The 14953-nt window shown below is 41.7% G+C and overlaps 1 protein-coding gene and 1 long non-coding RNA gene across 2 annotated transcripts; one reads left to right on the top strand and one right to left on the bottom strand.

Annotated features, from left to right (window-relative positions):
* The first annotated feature begins 365 nt into the window (after positions 1–365).
* On the top strand, positions 366–6683 carry LOC118365730 (zinc finger protein OZF-like). Its single transcript, XM_035748093.2, has 2 exons — positions 366–1176; positions 4193–6683. The coding sequence occupies exons 1-2, from the start codon at positions 585–587 to the stop codon at positions 5152–5154; spliced, it is 1554 nt and encodes a 517-aa protein (XP_035603986.2). The 5' UTR covers positions 366–584; the 3' UTR covers positions 5155–6683.
* Positions 6684–8499: 1816 nt separating this feature from the next.
* LOC118365057 (uncharacterized) lies at positions 8500–10564 on the bottom strand. The gene is made up of 3 exons (XR_004821715.2): positions 10435–10564; positions 8787–8839; positions 8500–8688 (listed from the first exon to the last, which is right to left on the bottom strand). It is a non-coding gene; the product is annotated as an uncharacterized LOC118365057 (long non-coding RNA).
* Positions 10565–14953: the final 4389 nt, after the last annotated feature.

The raw sequence follows: 14953 nt of genomic DNA, 5'->3' as shown, positions 1-14953 counted from the left end.
ACACCGTTACACTGGCATACAAACACGGCAGCACAGAGTTGATCATCCATATGACGTTGAGAAATACTGCATTGTGGGTAGTTGAGAAGATATCCGGAAATAAGTTAATAAATATGTAATAATGTAAAAACATAACTGTTTGTACTTATAGGTAACAATATCGTGACTACAACTAGCGTACTAATTCTTAACCACACTGTATTGTTACACTGGTGAGTAAAAACGAATGCTTCCTACACTTTAACTTGTTATTAAAGATAAAATATTCATTTTACTCAACTGCGTTACCCACTCCAGTCAACAGATGGCGATGTGAGGATTTACGGTACTGTTGGTGTGACGTATTATCTAGTGGACGGAACGCTTCTTTCAACAGCAGCAACAGTCCGTCAGCCACCTTGCTAGCTTGCTAGACAAAATAGACGAACCAATAAAGCTCTATAGACGCTTTCGTGTATATTAGCCACTGTGTTTTAAACTCACTTTTGTCGTCTAGTTAATTACATATTTACTCTGTTGTTGTTATTAGTCAGCTAGCGGGCTGGTTAAGTTAGCATTAGCCTAGCTAGCTAACATCTCCGACCATGAGCTCACTAAGCAACTCTCCTCCTGCTAAAGAAGAGGGGGTCTGCTGGACGGAGAAAGAAGCTCTCGTCAAAGAGGAGGAAGAAGAAGAGGCGGTTACAATACAAAAACAAGTAGAGGGTGAGGTAGTTACCGTGAAAGAAGAAGATAAAGACGTTTCAGTGAAAGAAGAGAAAGACGTTTCATTGAAAGAAGAGAAAGACGTTTCATTGAAAGAAGAGAAAGACGTTTCAGTGAAAGAAGAGAAAGACGTTTCAGTGAAAGAAGAGGAAGACGTTACAGTGAAAGAAGAGGAAGAATCGTTCAGAGTGAAAGAGGAGGAGGGTGTTACAGTAAAAGAAGAGGAGAAAGAGGAGGATGTTACAGTAAAAGAAGAGGAGAAAGAGGATGATGTTACAGTAAAAGAGGAGGATGTTACAGTAAAAGAAGAGGATGCAGTTTTTGGAGTGAAAGAGGAGGAGGAGGAGATTACTATTTCATCGAAAAAGGAGGAAAAAGAAGAGGAGGAAACTGGATTTCTGGGACCGATTTCCCAAAGGCATCTTAAGGCATCGAATGGTTCTGACGATGAATGTGCCCTGATTAACACTAGTAAGTACTGTCTTAAATACAGAGGCACAAACTCTGCAGTTGTTGAACTGATGGCTGGTGTTAAAGGGGAAATATACAATAGCTACATCCATATTTAGACTTTTTAATTGTGTTTATTTATAGCCATTGATTCTTGAAGAATATAACCCATGAGCTTAGTTCAACTGTTGAACCCCATCAGAACCCCAAATACGCTTTTTTACTCCAATGTTTAGAAACAATGTAAATAAACACTGTATTGCATCAAAACATGGTTAAAACTATAATGTTGATGTCATGGATGGTCAGTCCTTTCATCCATAGGTCTGTCTATGAATTTGAGAGTAGTTACAGTTCTCCAGCCCCATCCATCATCTTATTAGCAAAACAGTGGTGGAATTACATTTGAATTACAGCTTTGTTATTGTTTGAACTGCAGATTGATTGTTGCATGGCTTTTTTAAAGTGACAACCTAGGATTTAAAAAATAAGAAAATGGCTGCCCAGAGACTTGGTTTGGGTAAACAGCTGGGGGATGGGGGCTGGAGAAATGTAACCACTCTCAAATTCATAGATAAATCTATTGTAGCAACCTTAACCCAAAACCTAGCCACCTCATCAAGAAGTTCAGACATCTTGATGTAGCAGTTATAAAGTGTTGGCTTGACAGTCGCTGGACCCAGGTTTGAGTTCAGCTCAGGGCTACCCCATGAATTCACTACACTATGAATACAAGGACTGGCCATCCATGATGTCATAATTATAGTTTAACCAGGTTTCTAGGCTATATAGTATTTTCTAGAATTCATCAATGAGGTCATAACGATAGTTTAACCAGGTTTCTAGGCTATGTAGTATATTCTAGAATTGCCAATGGAGATTTCTGGTGGAGGCGAAATTGTTAGATCTATTACATTTACATTTACATTTAAGTCATTTAGCAGACGCTCTTATCCAGAGCGGCTTACAAATTGGTGCATTCACCTTATGACATCCAGTGGAACAGCCACTTTACAATAGTGCATCTAAATCTTTTAAGGGGGTGAGAAGGATTACTTTATCCTATCCTAGGTATTCCTTAAAGAGGTGGGGTTTCAGGTGTCTCCGGAAGGTGGTGATTGACTCCGCTGTCCTGGCGTCGTGAGGGAGTTTGTTCCACCATTGGGGAGCCAGAGCAGCGAACAGTTTTGACTGGGCTGAGCGGGAACTGTACTTCCTCAGTGGTAGGGAGGCGAGCAGGCCAGAGGTGGATGAACGCAGTGCCCTTGTTTGGGTGTAGGGCCTGATCAGAGCCTGGAGGTACTGAGGTGCCGTTCCCCTCACAGCTCCGTAGGCAAGCACCATGGTCTTGTAGCGGATGCGAGCTTCAACTGGAAGCCAGTGGAGAGAGCGGAGGAGCGGGGTGACGTGAGAGAACTTGGGAAGGTTGAACACCAGACGGGCTGCGGCGTTCTGGATGAGTTGTAGGGGTTTAATGGCACAGGCAGGGAGCCCAGCCAACAGCGAGTTGCAGTAATCCAGACGGGAGATGACAAGTGCCTGGATTAGGACCTGCTCCGCTTCCTGTGTGAGGCAGGGTCGTACTCTGCGGATGTTGTAGAGCATGAACCTACAGGAACGGGCCACCGCCTTGATGTTAGTTGAGAACGACAGGGTGTTGTCCAGGATCACGCCACGGTTCTTAGCGCTCTGGGAGGAGGACACAATGGAGTTGTCAACCGTGAACAACTATTAATAAGTCATTGTATAATATTCAGCCATTTATTTTTTCATGCCCTTACATTAAAGGTGAAACATACCTAGATTTAATTACATTAAGGGTGAAACATACCTAGATTCAATTACATTAAAGGTGAAACATACCTAGATTTAATTACATTCATGAATTGGTTTGAAACCTTTGTTTTAGAACCTTCTCAAAGTTGGTGCCTTGACGGATCTGTAGAAAACGCTTTATCATAAAACACTATTTATTCAAAACATTTTTTTAACCTTTATTTAACTAGAACAAATTCTTAACAGCTTAAAAAATTACATTAGCATGAATTACCCTCCGTGAACAAGAATCACCACAAATACAGTGGGGCAAAAAAAGTATTTAGTTAGCCACCAATTGTGCAAGTTCTCCCACTTAAAAATATGAGAGGCCTGTAATTTTCATCATAGGTACACTTCAACTATGACAGACAAAATGAGAAAATCACATTGTAGGATTTTTAATGAATTTATTTGCAAATTATGGTGGAAAATAAGTATTTGGTCACCTACAAACAAGCAAGATTTCTGGCTCTCACAGACCTGTAACTTCTTCTTTAAAAGGCTCCTCTGTCCTCCACTTGTTACCTGTATTGATGATGGCCTACACCAGCCAAAATCGGACAATGCCGGGCCAATTGTGCGCCTCCCTGTCGGACTCCCAATCACGGCCGGTTGGGATACAGCCTGGATTCGGCCCAGGGTCTGTAGTGATGCCTCAAGCACTGAAATGCGGTGCCTTAGACCGTTGCACCACTCAGGAGCCCCAAAATCATGTTCTAGTGCTGTCCCCAACTGAAATAAATCTTGGCCAACCAATTTTTTACGTGTATTTTTCCATATATAGACACAAATTGCGCTGTAATATTCAGAATACTCTGTGAAAAACTAAAATCGATATTGGTAAATAATGGTTTCTTCATTAGCATGGAGGAGTTTCTACAACCAAATTGTTTACGCCCTCGTGCCGCAATTTTAGCAACACAGAAAGGGGCCTGTATTGGAGACCAAAAGTCTTCTGCCACACTGCTTAGAGTTTCAACAACATGAATAACTTATTTCTAGCCTAAAATCATCAATGTTTCTACTAGTGTGAAAACAAGACAAAATATTACTATTCTTTCTGACTTGACTGTCTTAAGACAATTGTCAAATAATTTTAACATTCTTTAGACGTCAATTGTTGTACAGCATCATGGCTACGCTGTTGGCATCACCTTTTACAGTGGATTTCCGCTGTTATGGGCCTTCAACCATCTGTCTGGCTTTGTTGCTCACACAGGAGAGAGACGTGACTATCATGGATCCTCTGGGGAGCCTCAACAACCTCATGACGCTGACAAGGCAGAGAAGAGTCTCTCCAGATCAAAACACCCCAAGAAACACCTGCAGAGACCCACAGGGAAGAGAATTCACTGCTGCTCTGACTGTGGAAAGTGTTTTGTTTCTTCAGGATGTTTAAAATCACACCAGAGAACACACACAGGAGAGAAACCTTATGGTTGTGATCAATGTGGGAGGAGATATGTTACTTCTAGTGGGCTGACTAAACACCAGAGAACGCACACAGGAGAGAAACCTTATAACTGTATTCAATGTGGGAAGAGTTTTACTCAGTCATCCAGCCTGATATTACATCAGAGAACACACACAGGAGAGAAACCTTATAGCTGTATTCAATGTGGGAAGAGTTTTACTCAGTCATTCAGCCTGATATTACACCAGAGAACACACACAGGAGAGAAATCTTATATCTGTGCGCAATGCGGGAAGAGATTTGCCTCCTCAGCAGACATTAAAATTCACCAGAAAATCCACACAGGAGAGAGACCTTTTAGTTGCTCTGACTGTGGAAAGAGTTTTGTTCGCTCAGGACAATTAAAATCACACCAGAGAACACACACAGTAGAGAAACCTTATAGCTGTAATCAATGTGGGAAGAGTTTTACTCAGTCAGGCAACCTGGTATCACACCAGAGAAGACACACAGGAGAGAAACCTTATAGCTGTGATCAATGTGGGAAGAGGTTTACTCAGTCAGGCAACCTGGTATCACACCAGAGAACACACACAGGAAATAAACCTTTTAGCTGTGATGAATGTGGAAAGAGTTTTACTACATCTAACCATCTTATTGTACACCAGAGAACACACACAGGAGAGAAACCTCATTGCTGTGATCAATGTGACAAGAGATACTCTGATAAAAGATCACTGATCAAACATCAGAAAATACATACATGAAGGAGTTATTTCATGATATCAATTAAATAATGTCACAATGTAGAATGTTTTAACATTGTAGCAGGAGTATTTTAAATGATGTCACATTGTAGAATGTTTAAACATTGTAGTAGAAGTATTTTAATGATATCACAGTGTAGAATGTTTTAACATTGTAGAAAGAGTATTTTAATGAATGTCACAATGTAGAATGTTTTAACATTGTAGTAGGAGTATTTTAATGATATCACAATGTAGAATGTTTTATCATTGTAGTAGGAGTGTTTTAATGGTGTCACAGAACCCTAAATGTTTTTGTCCCCTGTTCTATTGATTTCAACATGATATGGATATTAGCGTCAGGGGGAAAATCCAGGCTCTGAATTGAAAGAGTACTATTTATGTGATTTAACAAAAAGTTACTAACAAAAAAAGGGTTGTGTTACACACACCACGTTGGCCACCAACTTAATTCAAAATGCAACACTTCAAAATGTAGCTAGCTGTTTTCTACAAATTGTCCTCTAACCAGGGATGTACACATTATTCCCAGATTCTGTGTGGTTTTTGGTCAGTCAGGTTTAACAGGACGCGTAACCTCATCTCCCTCCTGTTGCACACTTGATTTCAACATGATATCGAGGAGTTATGACAAATAAGTGTTGTGTTCCTTTGTTTAGTGACCCCTACATTAAAATGCATCACTCCAAAATGTAGCTGACTGTCTTCTGCAGGTTGTCCTCTAACCAGTGAGGTAAAAGATATCTCCCATTTCCATGTGTTTTGTTTAGTTGTGTTAGATTCAACAGCACGAACAACCTGATTCCCCCCCCCCCCCCCCCCCCAGTTGATATCAGTGATTTATTGCTATTTGTCAAAACAACAGCGTTTTTGGTGCCGTTTATAATAATATGATTATTGTGACAGTAGTTTGTGTATATAGCACATTTTATGTTTAGCTTTTCAATATATCACAAACTGTTTCTGCATATCCCACCTAGCAAAATGTAATTGAAAAGAAGACTATGCCTGGCATGAAAGATAAAAATATATATAAAATATATACTATTTTTCAATGAAAACAACTTATTTTCGAAATACTTGCAGCCTATACACATGGACGCAGTATAATAAATTGGTCTATAATCAATTTTTATTAACAATCTGACATCACTCCAGTATTTGACAACATTCAAGTGCTAATGGTCTTTATTCCACTACTGAAGAAGCCTGACTCAAATCACCTCATATTCCAAACATTCAGCCTGACAAAAGATGCATGTTTTATTATTCCATGCCAAGTATCTTTCATATAAATCATAACCTTCTGACCCGTTCTATACATCTGTTGTTGGTCGTGTAGATTGAAAGGGGTGTATCTTGGCTGTAACAGACCTTTGTACTTTTGTATCAGGACTCTCAATTAATCATCTGGGGATGATTCAACGACCAGCCATCACTATCGTAGAGCACTCAATTGATTCACTTTGTATGTGTACGTTGTATTGACCTGCTCTCTTATTAAGTGAATAAAGGTTTAGTTTAAGAATAACTCTTGACTTGTGTGAATTTTGTCTCAGTTGATATGAAAGAAATTAACCATCCCCAAATGTGGTTATCTTCACTTGGTGACCACTCCTGACGACCTGGGTAAATGGTGCATCAGGGATCCCTCTAACTTGGGATCTCAGGGAGACCACACTTTGGGAATGGAGCAGATGGACCCACCTTTGATCTGAGAGGCAGCGAGCCGAGTGGATACCACATCTCAAACCTCGTTTTTAAAAAGAGGTGAGCAAAACACGCAAAGTGTAGTAGTTCGAAAAGCCTCGTAGGCTCTGAGTGTGTGTGAAGGGGGCACCTTGGAGGTGTAAACAGGGCCCAGTCAGGAGGCTCTGAGTGTGTATTCCTGTATTTCCCCAGTATGGGAGGAGTTGCTAGATTTATTGAATAAACCTTTTCCATAAAGTTAGAGTGAACAAAGGTGGCTGACTAGCTGTTGATATTGAAGAAGTATCCCGTCCACTAGATTATACGTCACAGTGGCAAAATCACCTGAAAGACGCACATCGCCATTGCTGACTGGAGTTGGTATCGCAGTTGAGAAAATAATTTCAGACAAAAATCTAAAAAGCAACTGCCTCTAAAAACCAACGACTCCCTTTGAAAATGGGCGATGTGGCATCAGAAACATTTATTATAGTGAAAAAATGTACTACAAAGTGTAGCTAAATAGAATAACTGCAGGCAGAACAGTTGAAACTGAAGCAGCAGCACAGCCAGGTGGACTGGGGACAGCAAGGAGTCATCATGCCAGGTAGGCCTGAGGCATGGTCCAAGGGCTCAGGTCCTCAGAGAGAAAGAGAGAATTAGAGAGAGCATACTTAAATTCACACAGGACACTGGATAAGACAGAAGTACTCCAGATATAACAAACTGACCCTAGCCCCCAGACACAAACTACTGCAGCATAAATACTGGAGGCTGAGACAGGAGGGGTCAGGAGACACTGTGGCCCCATCCGATGATATCCCCGGACAGGGCCAAACAGGAAGGATATAACCCCACCCACTTTGCCAGAGCACAGCCTACACCACGAGAGGGATTTCTTCAACCACCAACTTACCATCCTGAGACAAGGCCGAGTATAGCCCACAAAGATCTCCGCCACGGCACAACCCAAGGGGGGGAGCCAACCCAGACAGGGAGCTCACGTCAGTGACACAACCCACTCAAGTGACGCACCCCACCTAGGGATGGCATGAGAGAGCACCAGTAAGACAGTGACTCAGCCCCTGTAATTGGGTTAGAGGCGGAAAATCCCAGTGGAGATTCATCCCAAGCAGAGCCCAAGTCCCGTGGGGACGTCCTCGAGGGCGTGGATGTTCTCCCCATCAAAGGTCAGCAAAATTTCGATCTCATGGTGAAATGGATTTCTGCCGATGTGCATTGAAGAGCGTTGAAATATATGTCGACAAAAGTAAGAAAAGATTAATACAATTAACATAAAAAATGTTCAGCTGTAGGTTTATATAAGCATGCACTCCTATGTTTATGAAGAAACAGATGATTTGTGCATAGGCATACCTTGTCACGGACATAAAGGCCACTCGGGTTGTCTTTAAAAAAAATGTTTAACTAGGCAAGTCAGTTAAGAACAAATTCTTATTTTCAATGACGGCCTACCTAACAGTGGGTTAACTGCCTGTTCAGGAGCTGAACGACAGACTTGAACAACTTTTCAGTTACTATTCCAACGCTCTAACCACTAGTCTACCCTGATTCTACCCCGAGGCACAGATAGGCAGCAGAATCACTGCTGTGGTTTCCGGTCCTAGTAAAGTAAAGCAATGATCTTGCTAATTTTATTACAAAATGCATTAGAGAAAGGGAAGGAATAAGAGCAAATACCTCTTCTGTATTGTTCTTCAGGGACTGTCAAAATAGCAGGATGATAGCAGGTCCTCACCCCTGCCTCGCCTCTCTACCTCGGATAGTCCTTGAATTATCTGTGTCTATATCCATTCCATGAACTTGATTAATTTCTGAGAAGATCTGAAAAGATAATTTGCACACATTTGTATGCTAATAGATGTCAGTTTGTTTTGACTGCTATGTAGGTTAAATGTTCACTTAAAATGCAGCTGTCCTACCACATATCTGTACCTTCTTCTTGATCCCAATTGCATTGTGTCCATGTTCTGTCCTATAAGAATTTCAAAGGAAGAGAAAATGTGTCAAAGAATAGTCTAACAAGCATTAAAAAAAAAAAATATATATATATATATATATATATATATATATATATATATATATTAAATACATATTTAAAGATAAATGGCATCGACATACAATGTAATGTAAAATAGAAGAACATATTGGAGAAAGCACTAGCCAATACAGTACTGCCATAAAGTAACAGTACTGATCATTTATCACTCCAGTGTTAATCTGCTAAATTGTAATTATTCGCCTACCTCCTCATGCCTTTTGCACACAGTGTATATAGACTATTTTTTTCTTATTTTTGTTCTACTTGTGTTATTGACTTGTTTATTGTTTACTCCATGTGTAACTCTGTGTTGTCTGTTCACACTGCTATAGTATCTTGGCCAGGTCGCAGTTGTAAATGAGAACTTGTTCTCAACTAGCCTACCTGGTTAAATAAAGGTGAACTAAAAAATAAATAAAGCAAATACAGGCCTAATATCACATTTCAAGATATCTTTGTAAACAGGACAGCGGAGTCAATCACCACCTTCCGGAGACACCTGAAACCCCACCTCTTTAAGGAATACCTAGGATAGGATAAAGTAATCCTTCTCATCCCCCCTTTAAAAGATTTAGATGCACTATTGTAAAGTGGCTGTTCCACTGGATGTCATAAGGTGAATGCACCAATTTGTAAGTCGCTCTGGATAAGAGCGTCTGCTAAATGACTTAAATGTAATGTAAACAAATTGTTCAATATTTTATCAGGGTGACTTGAAAGATTATACGCAACATTTTGCTGCGTGGCAATACTGTGTTTGGATTCTGAAGGGCATTTACACAAAAGAGGTAGTCTAGACACTGTATTAATACCATTATGCATTTGAATCCCATCTACAGCTTCCATCTAAGATATTAATTTCCCTCCACAAGGGGGTGTCCATGTAACGTTTCCAAAATGGGACAGTATTGTACATGTAACGTTTCCAAAATGGGATGGTATTGTCCATGTAACGTTTCCAAAATGGGATAGTATTGTCCATGTAACGTTTCCAAAATGGGATAGTATTGTCCATGTAACGTTATGCCCCCTTGTGAGTTAATAGTATTGCATGCTGTAGCAGGCTATATAAAGAGGAAGACCTCCATTGACGATTCAGTTCGTTGTAACATCTCGTCTGGACAGGTCACCGTCCTTAGTTAGTTAGTTAACGTTAGCTAGTTCATTATCACAAAAGTGAGAACTGCTCGAGATTGGAAACTTACGTTAATAAGTGTAAAGCCATGTTGGCTTTATGGAAACGATATACAATATATGGGAAAGAATATAGTTGAGGGAAATAATCCAAACCTAGTTGTGGCTAGTTAGGACATAACGTTATCTAGCTAGATAACAGTACTGAACTGTAGCTCATACAACGCCGACGGTCAAACCCGACTTTCTAATATTTACGGTAATTAACTAAAGTAACCTTATGGAAGATATTCACAGAAAACCATCATTGCCTTTGTTATTTATTATCAGTATGTTATATTATGATATACATTATTTCTAGACATATTCAAAGCCAAACATCGACCCAACTTAACCTTTTTTTAACTTGTTGTCGCATCCAAACTTGTCACCCTCGTTTTCAGTTGTAATTGCGAAGTTCCCGGAAGAAGTCCAGCAACAACGGAGGTTCCTCGATGACCCCATCTTCTAACAAGTACTTTGAAGAACCTTTTGGGGCTGTTTTTCATTGACCAAGAACCCTACGGTTCTTAGGGGATCTGAGAACAACTCCATTTGGACCCTTCATTTTTAGAGTTGTTGTCGGCTCTATTTACTCTCAGATTCAAAACATGATGATTAGCGTCAACGATCAAGTCAGCTGCTGCTGCTCCAATACAGTATGAGGTGAGACGGTGAACTGACGTTGAACCAGGCAGTCAGCTGCTGCTGCTCCAATACAGTATGAGGTGAGATGGTGAACTGATGTTGAACTGGGCAGACAGTCATTCATTCTGTACTATGAGTCTGGCCGATGGGTGTGTCTAGAGCAAATCTAGAGATAAATCAGTCCCAGCCTGATCTGTGTGATGTAGTAGAGAGTTGTAGTTTCTCTAGAGATGAATCAGACCCAGCCTGAACTGTGTGATGTAGTAGAGTTGTAGTTTCTCTAAAGATAAATCAGACCCAGCCTGAACTGTGTGATATAGTAGGGAGTTGTAGTTTCTCTAGAGATAAATCAGACCCAGACTGAACTGTGTGATGTAGCAGGGAGTTGTAGTTTCTCTAGAGATAAATCAGACCCAGACTGAACTGTGTGATGTAGTAGGGAGTTGTAGTTTCTCTAGAGATAAATCAGACCCAGCCTGAACTGTGTGATGTAGCAGGGAGTTGTAGTTTCTCTAGAGATAAATCAGACCCAGACTGAACTGTGTGATGTAGTAGAGAGTTGTAGTTTCTCTAGAGATAAATCAGACCCAGACTGAACTGTGTGATGTAGTCTGGAGTTGTAGTTTCCAACAGGCCAATATCCTCCATAGTTTCATGCATAAAACGTAATTAACTACAGTGACCATAATCCATTGCATAGACAGCAGCTCTACACTTTATTGACTGACTGATAAATTAATCCTTCCATCCCTCCTCAGCCTTCCTCTCCTCTGAAGACCCAGTGAGGGTGGAGCTCAGTCAGAGAGCTGTTGAGGGACTGGTTAGGAAGAACACTTCTACAGCCAGAGAGGTGAGAGGTCACACATGGTTTAGATGGTAAATATTTATGTCCCCTTAGTGGTTCATCACATAAGCAAAAGGGAATATCTTCCATGTTTATTTACATTAGTGCAATGTCTCACCCCTTTTGCCTGTTTGAAAGTGAATTTACATTCAGGCACACACATTTGTTCTTTGGTATTACCCAAGCCACTGCCTGTTCACCCCACTATCATTCAGAAGGCGAGGTCAGTACAGGTGCATCAAAGCTGGGACCAGAAGACTGAAAAACAGCTTCTATCTCAAGGCCATCAGACTGTTAAACAGGCATCATGAAATCATTGGCCCTTTAATAATGTTTACATATCTTGCATTTCTCATCTCATATGTATCTACTGTATCTCAGTCTATGCTGCTCAGACATTGTTTATCCATATATTTATATATTCATAATTCCTTTACTTAGATTTGTGTGTATTAGGTATTTGTTGTGAAATTGTTAGATATTACAGCACTGTTGGAGCTAGGAACACAAGCATTTAGTTAGATATTACTGCACTGCTATACCCTCAATAACATATGTATGTGACAAATAACATTTGATTTATTATGGTCATTTGTGTCAAATGTACTTTCCCCCACTCATCCCTTTACATTGCTGATGCATATTCAGTGGTCTGACTTGATCCAGATGATGTCAAAGGCCCATCCTGGTAGATCTGAACCGAATGCAGCCCTGAGTGATCAGATGACAGAAGTCACATTTAGGTGCCAGGTGTAACTGAGGCTGTAGATGCTCCATATCCATTACTTTAAGTGTTTCATATAATATGACTAAATGTGTTTCTGTGTTGCAGGGAGAGTCTAGAAATGGAACAGTAAGGCCACAGAACATGACATAAGCAGAGCTGTGGGAGACCACCTCAAGCCCCTGGTAGAGCCGGGGGTGGTGTTTACCACTCCACCACGCCTTCAGCAGGTGGAAAAGTGGGATTGATACTGTTTTTCATACCACGATGGACCAAGAGTCTGTTGATTGGTCAGTCATTGGGTTAATTTGTTTTGCAATATGTTAAACTCAAGCTTTAATTTATACAGCACATTTCAGACATGGATGCAACACAATGGCAATAAACAGAAATATTTAGTACACAAGCATAAGAGGATAAAAAAACAATAACTTAAAGACTAATGAGCATCCTAAGGAAATGCCATTGATTAAAATGTTAAAATATTAGCTTATTTTTTAGGAGGGGTTCTGAAAGACACTATTGGGGTGTCCAATGAAAGTTGACTAGTAACAACAACTGAGACCTAAAAGACACCCACCATGAAACCCACTAAATATGCCCAATGAGAAGGCAAACAAAAGAAAAACCCACATCAAAATTAAAGACAGGAAGCAAACCAGAAAGGTGGTGGTTAAAATAATTTATTATCTTCAATACCATTCATTCTTTACAACTCATAATTTACATACATACTCAAATAATGGTATTTTAATTAAACTAATTAAACTAAACATAAACCCCAAACAAAACCTCAGGGGAGCATCTTCCCTCCCCGTCACCCTACAAAATACCTTTCCCTATCTCCCCGTCCCTAATCTATCCTCTTACAAATCTAAATGACACCCAGCCCTAAACCCCCCTTCCACCTCTCCCGAGCAGCATGCTGCCCCCACTTCCTCTCCTCCCTCTTCATCCTCCCCCTCAAATCTCCTTCCACCCCCCAATCTCTCCCTGTCTTCACCATGTTCTGCCTTGCTTCCCACAGCCCCCGTTTAAAGAGACTCATGAGAAGCCAGAGCAGAAACCTGTCCCTATCCGTCCCTCTCGCTCTCCCTACACCCCTCTCTAACCTGGTCCATGTCAATACAAAATCCCCCTTTACCAAACCTAACAACACCCGTGCCCTAGCCCATACTACTCCGGCAAAGGCACAGTCCCAAAGACATGGCGCACAGTCTCCTCCCTGCCACAAGAGGATCTTGGACAGGTGGGGATTGCACCAAACTATACCGGTACAAGATGGAACGTACCGGCAAACACTATGAAGGCTCAACCAATTCAGGTCCTTGAGCCTGTTATCCAGACCCCGCGCCTGCACTCCCTCCCAGACCACTTCCGAGATGCCCACTACAGGCGCCGGACTCCCTGCCTTTCTGACCTCCTCGTACAGGTGCCTGTGATCTAAACCTACTCGGGCAACTTCAACCTCAGGGTGCGCACGCAGCCACTTGGCCGCATGACCAAAGTGCCACGGCAGCTGTTCCGCCCGAGGACCCGTGTTAGACCACACCATTATGCTTCTCGCCTGATACGAGAAAAACACCCGCAGGAGGTAACCGGACGGGTGTATCACTGGCTGAGCAAGCTCCGTTAACAAGAAAGAAACAAAAATTGAGTCCAGCTTGAGGGGGAAATGTGGTACCCCCCTACCTCCCTCCCCGATGGGACAGATCATGCGTGCCCTGGCGACCCACTCGCACCTGCCACTCCACATAAACTGAAACACAAGCCTCACTAGAGGCCTCCTCAGACAAGCCGGCAATGGGTAGATGTACGCCAAATACAAAAGAGACGGCAACACATCCACCTTTAGGACCAGGACCATAAAAGACAAATACCTAGCCTTCCACATTGCTAGCTTCCTCTGTACCACTGCGATACGCATGTTCCAGTTTAGCGTCGCTGAGCCGGAGGTCTCAAAATGGACCCCGACAATCCTCAGGGCCCCTTCACAGAGAGATAACCCCCAGGCACATCCGTTCTACCGCGCCATCTTCCGAAAAACTTGACGGAAGACTTTGCATGGTTCAGAACTGCTCCCGACGCTCGGGTGAAATCCCCAAAGATGGCAAGGGACCTTGTTAGGCACGAGTCCTTGCACAACAGCAAGGAAGTGTCGTCGTCGTACTGCGTCATCTTAGCACGCAGCCCACCACTTCCAGGGATCAACAAGCCTTCCACCCCTGTGTCTGCCCTAATGGCAGCCCCCAGAGGCTCCATGTACAGAACGAAGAGGAGAGCCGAGAGTGGGCATCCCTGCCTGACCCCAGACGAGAGATCAAAAACGTCACCTAAGTGACTATTTACACTAACTCGACACCCCGCTCCGACATATAATGTACGAATCCATCCTATAAACTTCTCCCCAAATCCTAATCTATCTAACATCTCTAATTCATTGATATCATGAAACAACTCCTTCATGTATTTTCTGATGTTTGATCAGAGATCTTTTATCAGAGTATCTCTTGTCACATTGATTACAGCTATAAGATTTCTCTCCTGTGTGTGTTCTCTGGTGTATCTTCAGATGGCCAGATGTAACAACACTCTTCCCACATTGACCACAGATATAATATTTATTTCCTGTGTGTGTTCTCTGGTGTACTGTCAGATT

This window comes from Oncorhynchus keta, chromosome 32, assembly GCF_023373465.1.
Source record: "Oncorhynchus keta strain PuntledgeMale-10-30-2019 chromosome 32, Oket_V2, whole genome shotgun sequence".
In the NCBI taxonomy this organism is placed as follows: Eukaryota; Metazoa; Chordata; class Actinopteri; order Salmoniformes; family Salmonidae; genus Oncorhynchus; species Oncorhynchus keta.
Note: the sequence above shows the minus strand (reverse complement) of the source record. Positions and strands in the feature narration are given on the sequence as shown.

What these genes read in the sequence shown, in the direction of transcription:
- LOC118365730 (XM_035748093.2), top strand. Translation starts at nt 585, where the DNA reads ATGAGCTCACTAAGCAACTCTCCTCCTGCTAAAGAAGAGGGGGTCTGC. An exon ending in ATGTGCCCTGATTAACACTA is followed by an intron (nt 1,177 to 4,192) that starts GTAAGTACTGTC and finishes TTGCTCACACAG; the next exon opens with GAGAGAGACGTGACTATCAT.